Consider the following 16250-nt stretch of genomic DNA (forward strand, 5'->3'; position numbering starts at 1 on the left):
AAATTAAATTTCTGTGTCCGTGTAAAAGTTGTGGGTGGGTCGCCAGGATATATTTAGAATAATTATATTTTATTCAGTGCAGTGTTAAGAACAGGGGGTGAGTAAGTACCATTGTATACCTCGCATTTACACAATATTATGTTTCAAAATGTATCTCAATAGAACTAGAAACAAAGAACAGGGAGTAAGTTCGTGTTTGTTGATGGGAATTACTTCCTATCAAAAATGAAATAAAGCTGTTGTTCTGACTTGATCTGTCAGTTTAAAGCAAATCTCAGTAAAAATACCAACAGTTTTGTTTCTGTAATTCAATGGGAAAATGATAAGCAAGAATAGGAAAGATGTTTCTGAAAAAGAAGAGAAATGAGAAAGTACCAACTCCACCAAATATCAGAGAACATTATAAAACTTCAGTAATTCAGATAATTTAGAAATTATGTGTGAGTGGTTGGTAGACATCAGTGTAATAGGATAAAAAAATCTAAAACTAAATGAAAATGCTTGTGGGAATTTAGTACTACTTAATGGGAGGACATTTCGGATCAAGGAAGGACAGACAGAATGATGACCTAGTAAGTGGTGCTGGGACAAATTGGTAGCCATGCAGAAAAGCATAATGTGGGATCCATCCTAAATCAAAATAAATTCCATATCAAGCAAATATTGAAGCATGGAAAGTAGAATCATAATTCTAGAGGAAGTAATGAGAGGAATTTATAAATAATTTTACAACAGGGAAAGCTTTTCTAAGTAAAACACAGGATCTGCAATAGAAAAGATTGATAATTTAACTACATTAACAAAAGTGCATGGGAAAAAACACCACAGACCCTTGGCAAACTGAGGAAAAGTAATTCAACTTGTATAGTTTTTTTTAATCCTCACCTGAGGACATGTCCATTGATTTTAGGGAGAGGGGAAGGAAGGGACAGAGAAAGGGAGAGGAACATAGATGTGAGAGAGAATCACTGATCAGTTGCCTCCTGTACATGCCCCCAGCCAGGGACCAAACCCCTGACCCAGGCACATGCCCTGAATAGGAATCGAATCCATGACCTTTCTATTTACGGGATGAGACTCTAACCAACTGAGCCACACCAGCGAGATCCAAATTGTATAATTTCTTTAACATATAAAGAACCTCCACAAATTAGTAAAGTGAAACTCATCCCAATATAAAAATATTAACAGGTTATGAACAGACAGTTCCCAGAAAAAGGAACACAAATTTCACTTAAGATTGAGCATCACTGTGGTTCCTTCCCCGCCACTCTCAGCCCCCTCCAGTTTGCTCATGTCACATATTACTGAAGTCACACGGCTCAAAGTTAATGATTGGTTTGGTCAAAAAGTCCATTTAGTTTTTTCCTTAAAATAAAAGACACATTTTTCACTTTTACCAATAACTTTATTGGTTTGGGTATTTTGAGTATATCAGCTGTCTCCCTTATGATGTAATGTTGACTGTTCTCAATTAATGTCTTGATTTCATCACCATCAACTTCAACTGGTCTAGCTGACTATGGAGCATGGTCCAGTGAGAGATCTACAGCATGAAACTTCACAAACTACTTTTGACATGTTCAGTCAGTCACAGCACCTTCTCCATACACTGCACAAATCTTTTTGTGTGTGTTTCAGTTGCATTTTTATCTTTCTTGAAATAATAAAGCATAATATATAGAAAATGTTGTATATTTTCTTCTGTCTATAATATTAACATGGCTACACAAAATTCCCCAATTTTGATAAGTTTTATTTTAAATGCATGCTGATATGACAGCTGTCACAATACAATCCAACAAAATTGTTTCTAATGAAGTTAAAGACAACTGAGCACTACTAGAGCCATCTCACAGACAAACCCAAACAAACTTTTTGGCCAAGCCAATACAGAAGGGCTGGGAAATGGGGTTTGGCTCTGTATCTAGGAAGAAGGTGAAATCAGTTTGTTGAACACAGCAGTATTGCTGCCACAATCCACTGTTTAAAAAAATTTTTTTGGTATTTCTTTCCATTGCTGTCTCTTTAATAAATATCCCTCTCATTCCAAATTACTCCTCAGTGAATCAATGGTCCAGTTAATACCTCCAATGCTAAGAACAAGGGTCTTTGGTTACGGATAGTCCTCCCTCTGGTGTGGATGGAACTTTTTGGTTCCATCTGTCTGTGAACTAAAATGCTGAAACAGACAACACTCATTTCCTTTTGGAAAAAGGAAGAGTAAGAGTCCCACACCAGTTACTGGGGCATAGTAATTCTCAGTTTCTTCTGTATGACATTTAAAATTCTCTGCTCTGGAGGTGAGGCAGTTGCTTGAATAGCCTATGCTTTTGTTTTCTGTGTAGTTTTTAAAATCCAGACATTGCTTATAATAAGAGAAATGTGATGAAGTACAATGTTCACCTTTTTTATTAGATTGGTTGTTCAGACTTTGGGAAACAGTTGCTCCTCTACATTGTTGGTAGAGTGTAAATTGCTCTGTGAAGAGGAATTTGGTGATATCTATCAAAATACTGATATTCTTTGACCCAGATATTTTAGTAATTTATCCCACATAAAGCTGTAATTAATCCTATGTAAATATATGTAGTTTTTGTTGCAATTTTTTTAATAGCAAAAGATTTTCAAGAGTATCATAAATAGTGGTTATGTAAACAATGGCTTAGCCGTGTAATGGAAGGTTTCCTGTAGTCCTTAAAAAGAATGAAAAAAGTGTCTACTAATATGTAAAAATGTCAATGTACGAAACAGTATCTGCATAGGGCAGTGTTTGGAGAAATAAACTGTGTATGCACATCTGTTTATAATACATGGATTTCTTTTATGTGTGCATGTCATGCTTAGGCAGGTATGTCGATCCAATAATACAGCTGCCTTCTGAGAAGGGAGCTAGGTGACTGGGTAGGCACATCTGTACATTGTAGTGCTTTTATATTTTGATTCATTTATTTGTATTGTCATTTGGGAGAAAACAATGAACTCGTATGACAAATTCCTCTTGTAATACTGTTGATACTCTGAAAGTAATAGCTGAGATTATTTGCAAAAGTTCTTAAGGGCAAGAAGAAGAAAAGATTGAAGTGATAAGTGAGAATAGTAGAAACTGAAACATTTGTTCTTAGAGAAATTAGAAAGGTCTCCTGTAAAATACAGACAGTTCCCAATAGGAAGAAAAAAGTTTGGGAATTACAAATTCACAGTGGTTAATAAAGCAAATCAACTCTTTATTTCAGAACACGAAAGATCTTCAAACCACACTTAATATCCTAAGCATTCTTGTTGAGCTGATGTCAGCCGGTAAGTTTTTTTTCTCCCCCTCAATTTCTGTTTGTAAATATGATCAACACTGCGTCATGTGTACTTTTTGAGGACTCCTAGGTGCTGTTACAGAGTCTGTTCTGAGTGTTGAGATTTGGAAGCTGGTGTGTCATACACTTGTTGCTTTGTGTTTGTTGTCTTCCAGTGCTTCTCAAACCACTCTTGAAGCCTTGGACATGGAGTTTGGGCATTGCTTGTATTTACTCTCTGTACTGTTTTCTAACTAAAATAAATGAAATAAAACAAAATTTGATTTTATGGTGTTTGATTTTGGAAGTCATTACTTAAAATATTTCTTGAATGCTGATAAGTTGTATTTGATATGCTGTGGGAAAATTTGCTGTTTAAGCAAATTAAACAAAATTTTTTTTAGGTGGAGGTCGAAGAGCTAGTTTCTTAGTTGCCAGAGGTGGTTCACAAATCTTGTTACAGTTACTAATGAATGCCAGCAAAGACTGTCCCCTGCACGAGGAGTTAATGGTGCAGATTCATTCTATTCTTGCAAAGATTGGACCGAAAGGTAAGGGTTTCACTTGCATGATTATCAAATCTGGAAGCATCTTTGTGACATGGATTCTCTGTGCTTGAAACTCGTCAATTTTTAAATCTAAAATGCTAGGCTTTTTCTTGGCTTTAGTCATGGAGTGCTTTCTGAAGTCAGTTAGTGACCTTCAAGAACTGAGGGTCTTAAATTCATGAGGAATTCCATTGCATGTGGTGGAAAGAAGAAGAAATTTAGGTTAGAGTCACACCAGTGTGTCTTGGTGTTTGCGTGTGCCTGCATGCGTATGTGTGTAAAGGATGCACACAACATGGACATGGTTGAGGCTAGAAGAAGGATGAGTAAATGGGAACAGTGAACGTGGAGGTAAAACGTGTTTGCTTCTCACTAATGGCCACTATGGTACTGCATGGTCTCAATGCCCAGAAGACTTACAATCTAGTTAAGACCAAAAGAGACATAAAAAAGTTTAAGATGGTTTATTACAGTAGTAAGGCATGTAAAACGTTAAAAAATAAAAAAGGAGAAAGCAAAATATGAAGCAAAGGAAGAAGCCAATTTGGGTTAGGTTAACAGAAAAAGGAATCCTTTGAATAGAGTGTCATTATCTATGATTCCCTGAACTCCCAATAGTGACTGTTAAGAGTTCTGCTATTGCCTTGTGGCATACATATGGGTTTTAAACTTTGAAGTATTTGGTCAAATGCTTATTCTAAAAAGTATGTATGTACGTTTGTATGCATATATATGTATATAGCATGGATATCATATGTGTTGTATAAATGTTTATTACTTCTAATAGTTGTTGTCTTAAAATATCCTTGAAGATAACTTCAATTTTCAAGGTATCTTAGGGGGCTTTAAGACTTATTGAACATATATTCAGTTTATTCAAGAAATATGCTGTTAGCTGTTTAACTCATATTTGAGTTTTACGGGCTTCTAAGATTTTTGCTGAAAATGAAAAGCAAGAGAAAACCTCATTTATTGGTGAACATTATCATAGCACACTTTCTTCTCTGTTTAGAACCAGATTATCTTTCTTTTTCTTTTCTTGAAGTTAAATCAAGACATGGATGTATTTATATTTGCAGTTTTTAAATATCTCCTTTAAGTTATAGCTCATTTATTTTATTTTCCTTTACACTTTTCAGTTTGTGCTGTTTCTGTTATTATTTGTCCCAGGTTTGCATTTTTGTCATTTCGGGACACTGTGCAGTCATGTCTCCAGTGATGCTGGGTTCTTTTTCTTGTGAGAGGAGAGTAGTTTTCCTGCAGGAACATTGAGTACATTTTCTCCTAAAATTCCTGTTGTTGATAAGATAACTCTGCTTGCTAGTCCTGCTTTCTTGTTTGGTTTAAAACCTTAACATTCTTAAAGTCCTGTGATCCAGATTGTTTTTAGTGTTTTAAACACTTTGTGAGAATAAAAAAACAAGACCTTCTCTTCTTTCCTATATTAAAAATCAGATCCCGTTAGTAACTTATTTGGTAATATTTGTTAGATTATTTTCTACACAAGCTGTTGATTTTTGATTGATTTAAGTCTTAAAAGAATTCTGTTAATATTGAGTAAGTACTGTTGGTACTGGGCTCGGAGATTCTCAACCATGTGTCAGGGTCCCTGTGAATGTGCTGAAGTGACAGACCAGACACACTGTGGTCCTTTTGTGCGAGTCTGTCCCGCTGTTCGGACCTGTATCCCCTGCCTCTGTGCCCTTACCTGCTGCTCAGCACTTTCTTTGAAGCCACGTTTCAAAAGTATAAGGAGTATTTTTAAAATCATATAAGAAAATGATTATAATCTTAAGTATTTCAGGTCAGTTTTACATTTAGTAATAGGTATTCATAATATATAAGTTTTTCAAAATCTCATTGCTTTATGACTTTTTCATTTCATCCAAAGTTACATATGAGTAAATTATGTTCTTTTTTTTTAAAACAGACAAAAAATTTGGAGTGAAAGCTAGAATTAATGGAGTTCTGAATATAACCCTGAATTTGGTCAAACAGAATTTGCAGAATCATCGCTTGGTTTTGCCTTGTCTTCAGCTTTTACGAGTATATTCTGCAAACTGTGAGTATTTCAGAGCAGTTTTTAGGTAACTTCGGTCTTTTGAAGTTACAGAAAAGGAAAATTTAACCTGTAAATCTCTAAAATTTTGGACAAAGTAAGAGAATATTTAATATGGATTTTTGTAATGCCTAACCTCACTACCACAAAACTGATGTGGGGTGAGAAGGTCAATTGGCAGCTTGGAAGGAACTGGAGAGCGTGATGCTGAGTGAAATAAGCCAGGCGGTGAAAGACAAATACCGTATGATCTCACCTGTATGTGGAACCTGATCAACAAAACAAACAAGCAAAATAGAACCAGAGACATGGAAATAAAGAACAAACTGATATTAACCAAAGGGAAGCAGGGAGGGGGAGAATGAGGGAAAAAAGGAAATGGTCATCAAGAAACATGTATAAAGGACCCATGGACAAAGCCAAAGAGGGTAGGTTCTAGGGTGGGAGGCAGGGATGGGTGGGGTGGGTGGGGTGGGGGGGGCGTGGTGAGGTGAAAATGGAGACAACTATACTTGAACAACAGCAACAACAACAAAAAAGAAGGTGAATTGACAGAGTGTTGAGAATTGTCATTAAGGCTGTAGTGAGGGGGAGAGCAGGCAGCTCATGGGAACGATGTGGAAGAATGTGAGGGCATCGGCAGCTGCAAAAACTGCTGTTCCTGTTTGGATTTTCATCGATGAGAGGAAAGCTGAGGAGGAAGGCATGTGGCCGCATGGTCACCTGGAGCTAATTATCTTCAGCAAGCAGTAGGGAAGTAGCAGAACAGCAAATAAATATACAGGAGTCCCCGAGGCAGCTGGAAAGAAAAGGAAGCTGGAAAGAAAAGGAATTAGGAGAGACAGCTTCAGATGAAGTGCCCCTCACACACACACGCACACACACACGCACACACACACGCACGCACGCACACTCACACACACACTCACACTCACACTCTCTCTCTCTGTTTCTCATTCATATTAGTTCCCAAACCCATAAGGTGTTGATTTTCTTTCTATTTCCTGATTGTGGAATTGGGGTGGTTAACAAAACACCTGTGATTGAAATTGTAGAGTACATGTTATTATAGAATATCACTGCAAAATAATGAAAGAGGTAGATAATGCCTGTACACATGTACATGTGTATATTTATTTTCTATGTCTGTACCTTGATAGTATGGCTACAGGTGTGCTCAGAGGAAAGTAGCTTTGAATATGTAAATAACACTTCTATAATTAAAAAGCATATAAATAAATGAATGAATGGGATATCTAACCAGTGAAATTAAGAACAGAGCAATAAATGGAAAGAAGGGAAATGAAATAGTAAAGAAAAAAACCTTAGAAAATAAAAAAAATGGCTGATCTAAAAAAAAACAATAAAGCATTGGATTAGAAATAAAACAGATTAACCACTGAACACCCCAGTTAAGGGAGAAGGAAGACAGCACTGACAGAATTCGAAGGAGTGACAGGTACTAAACACATACGGAGGAGAATACAAACACTGTACAAAACTTTCAGAGCAACATTTTTGGTGGCATTTTACTGAATTAACCACTAGAAGGCTAATAAGTGGTTTATAACTTTTATAGTATTTGTTCAGAGCTTAAAATATTGTGCACAATTTTCTGGTTAGGTAATTGCATCTTCTGTGAAACTTTTTTTCTACTACAGTGCAGCTGTTGAATTAAGGTCACTTTTACCTGTCAGCTAGCACCCTGCCTCCTAATGGTCTCTCTCAAATCTCTCTTCCCCAGAGTGCTGTGAGATCTGACCTGTGATTAAAATGCAGATCTTGTTTTAAGACATAATTCCACACATTATCAAAGTGTATGTTTTATCCATTTATTATCATTGTTGGTGTCATTTCACATACAGTGTTTTTGCTCTGTCATTTTCCAGTAAATGTTTGTTTCTTTCGGGCAATTCCCTATAGTTGGAAGAATGAACAGCTTTTAGGGTCCTTTATAATTGGCTTAACTTCTTTTCCCAACTATTCTTCCCACTGGCATGTCTCTGTTTGATACTCTCTGTTTAACTGCTCACACCCATGGTGTTGGTTCACTACCGTTCCATCGTCCGCATTCGCATCCCCCAAGGTTCCCCAGAGCCACGCCCGCCCCCCACTGCAGCCCTGGGCCCAGCCAGGCCCTCCTCCTCCTCAGTAGAGACAGAGCCCAGCCGTCAGGGTCTCCAGCAGTGCCTTCTGTCTCACTGTGGACTGGGGCCTCCTCACTGTTGTCACCTAAAAATGCCTGACAACTCTTAATCTGTTAAAAAAGTAAGTCGGTGTTTATTGGTTCACTGTTTCTGTCATTCTCCTCTGCACTGTTCTCCGAGAGCAGACACTGCTGATTTTTGTCTCCCATTCCCCATGCCTGGTATTTAGTCAAGTTCACTCCAGTTATTGAAGAAACAAATGAAGTAACTTAAAAGTATTTGTTTTTAGTAGTAACATTTTATTGTTTTATATAACTTCTTTGAGAATTTCTTACAACTTCCCCTAAAGATAAAAGCAAAAAAAATATTTTAAGTGATCCGTTAAAGTGGACTTTATGAGGGACATGAGTTACATTTATTAAACACTTAGTATAAGTTTTTGATTATGTTGCACCAAGTATACACATTGCTACTTCCTGAGATTTTTAAATGATTAAATATTTTTTCTCCCCCTTCTAGCTGTGAATTCAGTATTCTTAGGGAAAAATGGAGTTGTGGAACTGATGTTTAAAATCATTGGGCCATTTAGTAAGAAGAATTCGGGTCTTATGAAGTGAGTAAATGTTTCGAGTATAAACAGAGTTTTCTTTGATTTTTCTGGGTCTCCTCATCCTGACCTGTGCAAGGAACAGTAAATTGTACGGTGGGTTCTTTCTTAGTTCTTCAACAGTGATTTTATTATGATAAAGATTTTCTTCAGTATGAAGTTTAACCTTTGAAAGTATATGAAAATTAGAAAACTTTAAATCATTGAATATAGTGTTACAGAAATTTAGATTTTGATCATTCCTAGATACTATAAGAGGAAAAAAGATCATTTGTAGAGTGTCATTCATTCAGAAACATTTATTGAATGCCTACTATATTTCCTACCAATTTTGCAATCTTCAGTGACTACTTCCTTCATTCTCACAGTTATTTGAACATATTTTTAATTTATACATTTTTTGCCAAAATAATGTTACTCTTTTTTCTTATTTTGAAAACATTTGTAGGTCTTTCAACCTCAGAAAATAAAAGCAGTCTCCAGTTTCTTGGTTATATTTAGTTTTTTTTAAAGCTATGTTACAGCCATGTTAATATAGGTATATTAAGCTATATAAGCTATTTATATTCTCTAAAAAATTTTATGTGGAACTTTTCAAATATACATAGAGTTTACATTATAGTGAACCAAGTAATTATCTTGAGTAGTTATATTAATTGCTTATTATAGATACTTAACACCATTCTGTCATTTTTCATTTCTTTCCTTCGATGCTTTTTAAAATTTTTGTTGGGTATTTTTAAGCAAATTCTAGATGTCATGTATCTATATGTGTGTGTGTGTGTGTGTATAAAAATTCATGTGTGTGTGTATATGTACAAAAATTCATATGTATAAATGAATTTCTGTAAGCACATCTCAGATATTTTCTAATTTTCCCCCTAAGTACTTTAGTATATCTCAACTAAATAGGTACTTAAAAAAATGACCACTGTACTATAACTATACTCAAAAAATTATTAAGTCCTTAATATAATCTAAAATCCCGTCTGTGTCCAGTTTTCTCCAGGTGTCACGGAATGGCCGTGTACACTGTATGTTCGAATGGGGACCCAGACGAGGTTCACACTTTATTCCAAACCTACACAAACATGGAAAGAACTGAATAAGAAACCTGGTACACCTGTCACTCAGTTTCAGCAATGATCTGCATTCTGTCATTTTTATTTCATCTTTCCTCGTTCTACACACCGTTTTTTTCTGGGGTATTTTAAAACAAATGCCCATTGCATTTGTTCTGTTAATTTTTTGTGTTTGATTAATACCAGACACAGAGATTTTTACTTTTAGTGTTACCACAATGTAATTTCTTTGCCCAACAAAATAATAATTCCTTAATATCATCTAATATTTTTGGATTATTTAAAAAGCATATATATTTTTTTGCAGTGGCTTGTTCAGATCAGGATTCAAATAAAGTGTATAAATTCTATTTGAGTCTGAGTAGTGTGTCTTACAGTCTTTTAAAATCAGTAACAGTCCCCCATTTTCTTGGTTCTGTTTTGTTATTTGTTAAAGGACCTGAGGGCTGTTTTGTAGAAATGTCCTAACATTGTGGATTCAGATGACTGTATCCTGGGGTCATTTAAACATGTAGGTATATCCCTCAGATTTTCTGTAGACTGATGACAGAGCCAAGAGGCTTGATTAGATTTGAGTTCTTTTCATTCTGGTCGGAATTGTTTCAGAGGTGGTGGTAGAGACTCTGTTTTGCATCACTTAACATGATTGAGTTGATGGGGTCCCCCCCTTTTTACCTAATAATTCAGTAATATTTCATGACATTGCCTAGATCGTTTTTTTCTTTAGGGTTTGGAAGACAGTGACTTTTACAATTTTCTCATTTTTCCACTTTTATCAGCTATGATTCTTTTATAAGGAAGAACTTGTCCGCATTATTTAGTTAAATTCTGTAAACAAGATTCAGAACATTTTCAGTCTTTTTACCCTTTCTTAATAAAGGTCAAGTATTTTAGCTTGTATCCTTTTGAAAATGGGAACTAACTTGCACATATAATTATTTATTAAGTATTATTTGGTGGGATGACTTAACATATTTATGCAAAAATCATGCATAATCCTAGAGCATCTGACGAAATGTAACAAGATAAAGTCATTGTATCACGGGTAGTGAAACATACTTACAGAATTGGTTAGTGTAGTGAGTGGGCTCTGGAGACAGGCAGCATGGGTTTGCATGTTGCTCTGTTCCTTACTGGCTCCATGATATGAAGTAAGTTATGTAACTTATTATGGCCCAGGTTCCTGGCTGTAAAATGGTAGTAGTACCACCTACATCATCAGGTTGCTGTCAGTATTTAATGAGATGATGCCTGTAATTAGCACAATACTTATATTAATGCGGTATAATTAATTCAGATAGGTAATGTAGTAATGTGCATGCAAATAAATCCTAGTTAATACTAAAATACATTCCTTATTTTTAATTTATATACCATTTTTCTCCCTTGATCTTTAAAGTACTTTATAGTTTATCTTTTAGGTAATGGTTCTGATCTTCTACTTTAGATCTACATTGTTCTATTTTAACCAATTTACCAAATGTAATATAAAATGTCCCTAGTAGAAGCATTTCACAAATAATCTTTATAATATACAACATGGAATATGTCCAAAACCATGTACAAACCTGTGGATCTAAACTTCTGAGAAAGGAATATTGTTACATAGATTATTCTTTAATTCTTTTTTATTTATATTTTAAAAAGGAAAACAAATTTTAAAATTTATTTTTACTTAAAAAAAAATCGGCCCTGGCTGTGTGGTTCAGTGGTTTGAGTGCCAGGCTGCAGACCAAAGGGTTGCTGGTTTGATTCCCAGTCAGGGCCCATGCCTGGGTTGCAGGCCTGGTCCCCAGTAGGGGACGTGTGAGAGACAAACACACATTGATGTTTCTCTTCCTCCTTTCCTTCCACTCTCGCTAAAAATAAATAAATAAAATCTTTAAAAAGAATCATTCATTGACCAAATGTTCATATCTTGATTTCTTTATCACCTTAGGGCCTCCCCCTTTAATTTAGAAAGTTTTGATATCTGCAGTTTGTATCAAGAGTTCTTCTTCCTCTTAAGCAATGCTCTAAATTTTATGGGAGAAGATTGAGGGATATTATTTATGTTTGAAGGGTCGTGCTTCCCTTTAGGATTTCCGTTCCTTCCCAATTTTATGTTTTGGATTTAAACACTATTAATCTAGAAGGAAGCAACTCTGGAAGTTGTTGTAACTCTGTCTTTTTGAGTTACAACAGGTTTGGAAATTATTGTAAGCACAGACCCCTACTTTATGGAGCTTCTGAGTACCTGGGGCTTAAGCTTTTCTTCTTCCACTGCTCCTACATGGATAAGCCACAGGCTGCTTTCTAAGCCACTGTTGGTTGTATGATTGTGTGTGACACATGAATATTGGAAAAATACATGAGGAAGTATAAAATATTGGTACTGAGAAGTTCTAATCAATTAACATAATACAAACTATACATTTCAAACATTTGTTTGTAATTTTTATATTATAAATTCCTCCTGGCTTACACGTGTTGTAGAATTTCAGAAATTCCTTTGTACTGAACTTTTTAAAAATACCATTTAAGTAACATTGGTGAAAGTATCAAGAGAACTTTGCACCAAACTTCATATATTTTTTTAGTCTAGTGGAGCTATGGAACAAGCATGGAGTCAAAAAGAACCGGCTTTGGAGTTAGAAAGAACTGGGTTTGTGTTCTAGTTGTCAGTCTTGAAGAATAAACATCAAGGATTAGAAACTCAGAAGCACTTTGATTTGTTTCAGATGTTTTACAAACAACTGCTAGCAGGGAGAAAGACTGTTTCTGAAAGTACTGTGTGATTTTTGTAATTTTGAATACAGACTTAGCCGTAGACGGGGAAAATCTATGTTGCAAGCGACTGCATCAGTTTCATAGGGCTGTTATGATAAAGAACCTAGTACAAATTAGGTGGCTTAAGATAACAGAAATGTATTTTCTCACAGTTCTGGAAGCTGGAAGTCCAACATCAACTAGTCAGCACTGCCAGTGGTCCTTCTAAGACCTGAATGGGATAACCCTTCCTTGTGTCTTCCTAGCTTTTGGTGGGTTGCTGGTGATCTTTGCGGTTCCTTAGCTTGCAGCTGCAGCATTTCAGTCCCTGCTTTTGTCATTACATGGGTTCTCTCCTGGTGTGTTTGTCTTTAAATAGTCTTTCCTCTTCTTATAAGGGTACCAGTCATTACCGATTAAGAGCCGCTTACTCCATTATGATCTCATCTTAATTAATTACATCTGTAGCAACCCTGTTTCAAGTAAAGTTCCATCTTCGGGACTGGGGGCTAGGACGTCAGCACGTTTGGGAGGAGACTGATGTTTCTGGTTTCAGCATTTTCTTTCTCAACAGAGAAATTCAACCAGAGAAATTTACTTTTCATGTCACTTAGTTTCTGTGTTATTCTAGGCAAATTATACTCTGAAGTCTTTTAGTTTCCTTATTTATAAAGTGTGCTAGTTCTATGGACCTGAGCTGTTTTAAGAATTAAACTATTTCTGAGGCACCTATAATAGTTTCTGGCATTTATCAGTTCTTGCTGAACAAGTGTTTTTCATTTTATTTTTTATAAATTGCTGTTTCTCTCGGAAGATCCCTTTAGTTCTGTGTTTAATGTTGATCAATTTAAAAATGATACATACAATCCTATGTACATTTTATTGCATAATTATACGATTATGAAATGTTTCTTAATGTTCCAGTGCTATAAAAACAGCATATAATTTTCATTTACTTTTAACTCATTATTCCTAAAACTTCACATTGTTTTTAAAGAAGTTACAGGCACGAATTTATAATATTTTTAAAAGCATATACTATTGTTTTTATTTTGCAAATGCTATAAGTAGAGGTTGATATGCTTGCTCTATTTATGTCAGTAAACAGAAGTGCAGCTGCTCACTTGCTCAGGAGCAGCGTGTCTGTGCCGCGGGAATGTTTAAAAGGTTCGCTGCCTGACTGTTGAGTCGGGGGCACCGCCCTCTTTTCCCTTCGGCTGTCAAATAAAAAAACCCCAACAACAGCTAACACAACAGTCGCTGTCCAGTGTGGATGAATCAAAATTATACCTATTTTTTTGTCAGATTGGCAAAAAGTACAGTGTGCTACAATATTAGTTTACGTGTGTCATGAGATGAACGAGGTTGGAAATCGCTGCTCTAGAGGATGGCGGTGATGGGCGTTTATCATCAGTGAACAGTGAACACTGCCTCAGTGGCTGCTCCCGCACCATTTCCGTCTCTGCCCCCGCTGTCACGTGGTTCTCTCTGCGTGCTTGTGATTATGGTGTCAGGTGTCGCTGGAACCAGTGTCCATCTTCAGTCCTCTGATTGACTTCTTTACCTGTGCTCATGTCTGGTCAGGCTGTGTCTCCTGTACCACTGAAATATGCAGCTTTGTTTCTTAATTTCTTGGGTAGCTTTTTCACACGTGTGTACATTTTATTACATTATCTAAATTGTAAAATTATCTGTGAAAGAGATAAATTTGTTCTCTAACTTTATAGCCACGAGGAACCTACTTTTGTGGGTATCTAGTAGGCATTCAACAAATGCTTAATGATGAGTGAAATGCTTAAGTTTAACAATGTACATGTTTTATGCAAATTAATTAAAATTGTTGAAATCTTACTAAGAAGTACTGTAGTATGTGTGCAGCCTTATATTCTTAGTTGCTGAAATTAAGTGCCATTTTTTCAGTAAGTCAACTTTTTTTGTAAAAAAAAAACTATTTGAGTTATAGGTTCTCCATAGTGATATTTATATGCACTTTTAAAGCAGATTAATGGCAGTTGATTTCACTGTATGTAACTGAGTGTTTATGTTCAAAGAAAATGTAAGTATCTTCAATTTGGGGAGCTATTTCTTGATCCTCTAATGGGCACATAAGTTTTTGAGATACTAATTAGGTTCATTATTCTCATTGGTGCCTTATAACTGAAAAATGTTAAGGGCTCCAACTACCTCTCCCTAAACCTCCTAGTTCCAATATTTTGCATTTATTATCACCTTAAATATTAGGATTATTGCTTGATAAAGCTAAAATACTTTACAACCAGATAGCTACAAGGGTCTGTAGAATTTCCTAGTTATGAACTTTATTTGTGTGGAACTTGTTTTTAATTTCTTTGTGAGTCTTAATAACGTCCCTGTGTGAACTCTGTCAGGGTCAGACACTGGTACGGTTACTGGTTTTAGTCCTCTGACCTCTGACGTAAAGATGTAGATGTTGTTATTTTTTTTTCTTTAAAAAAATTTTGGGTGCTTTTCTGTTGCTATTTCAGTTTTCCTGTACATTCAGGTCTAACCTGAAGGGAGAGATGTGTACAGGGAAGCACCACATGCAATGGACTATAACAGGGATGACTTTTGGAATAGATAATAATTACTAACCTGAAAAGATTGTATGAATTTACTATTGTAGATTAATTTTACTAGTTTTGTTGTTGTTTGTGTTTTCTCATGTTGACAGGGTTGCTTTAGACACTCTTGCTGCATTGCTAAAATCAAGTAAGTTTTTAAATACTAGAAATACTAGATACTGTATTTTCAAGTATTTTATCTACATTGTTAAACTGGAAATATAGATTTAGTCTATAGTTATAAACCTGGTTTATAATAATTTAATGTCAAAATTGAGTAATAACTAATGTCGTTTATGTTTATTGATCTACAACTTATTCAAAATATTAGTTTCTTTTTCTATGTTATGACTATACAGATATAAGGCCCTGTTAGTAGGGGAAAGTAATATGTAAATGTTATGTATTTATTTAAAAAACTGAAGTTAACATAGCATTGAAAATGTTTACTGTGAAGACTATCTTGAATAATCACTCTATGTATAATACACATGATTTTAATTTAGAACCCTCTTATTAGAAATTTTACTTCTACCATAAATTCAAATTTATAACATTAAAATGGCTACTAATGTAAATTTATAGTTTACTAAGTTAATTGACAAACTAAAGCACTATCTTCAAAATTGAAGCATTGGAATAAATGGGTTGTATTATGATATGATACCTTTGAAGAGTAATCATAGTCATCTACATTTCATGTTTTTTTTTCACCAAGATATTCAGTAACTCTACTTTAAATACGTTTCATTAGCACCCCTATTTTCATTGGTTGATTAACATTTATTTAACCACAATAACATTTTAGTCTTTAAGATCTGTATTGTTGGCTTTCAGTTTTATTTTTCCCCCAAATTGTCTTTCTAGGGTAGAACAACATTTCCTTAAGTTTGAAGAACCAGAACTGTTTATTTGAATAGTAACAAATGACTAGTTGGTAAATCTGATATTTGGTAATGATTTATTAAATTTTAAAAAATCACTTTAGGTATTAGTATTCTATACTAGAGGCCTATTTTTAAATGCACTAGGGTGTTTTGGAGCATTTTCTTGGAGGGAAAGGGATAGACATTTACTTTAAAATGAGAATTAAACTACTGGAATAATCCCAAGAGAGTATAAAGTATGTATACAAAGTGCAGAAAGTGCAGAGTGGAGATACACAGTGCAGCTTCATCGGTTGGATG

The 16250-nt window shown here is 35.2% G+C and overlaps 1 protein-coding gene across 13 annotated transcripts in view; it reads left to right on the plus strand.

Moving 5' to 3' along the window:
- The window catches only part of AGTPBP1 (ATP/GTP binding carboxypeptidase 1), a 210445-nt gene that overhangs the window by 99781 nt on the left and 94414 nt on the right, over window positions 1–16250 (plus strand). For 12 of the 13 annotated variants that reach the window (XM_053656359.1, XM_053656357.1, XM_053656356.1 and 9 more), the window contains 5 exons: window positions 3237–3300; window positions 3695–3841; window positions 5769–5900; window positions 8564–8657; window positions 15174–15211. In XM_053656359.1, the coding sequence (XP_053512334.1) occupies window positions 3237–3300; window positions 3695–3841; window positions 5769–5900; window positions 8564–8657; window positions 15174–15211 (475 nt within the window). The remainder of the gene's footprint in view (window positions 1–3236; window positions 3301–3694; window positions 3842–5768; window positions 5901–8563; window positions 8658–15173; window positions 15212–16250) is intronic. The other variant, XM_053656364.1, reaches the window with a different exon arrangement.

This window comes from Artibeus jamaicensis, unplaced genomic scaffold (assembly GCF_021234435.1).
Source record: "Artibeus jamaicensis isolate MK-2021 breed Jamaican fruit bat unplaced genomic scaffold, CSHL_Jam_final scaffold_1964, whole genome shotgun sequence".
Taxonomy (NCBI): Eukaryota; Metazoa; Chordata; class Mammalia; order Chiroptera; family Phyllostomidae; genus Artibeus; species Artibeus jamaicensis.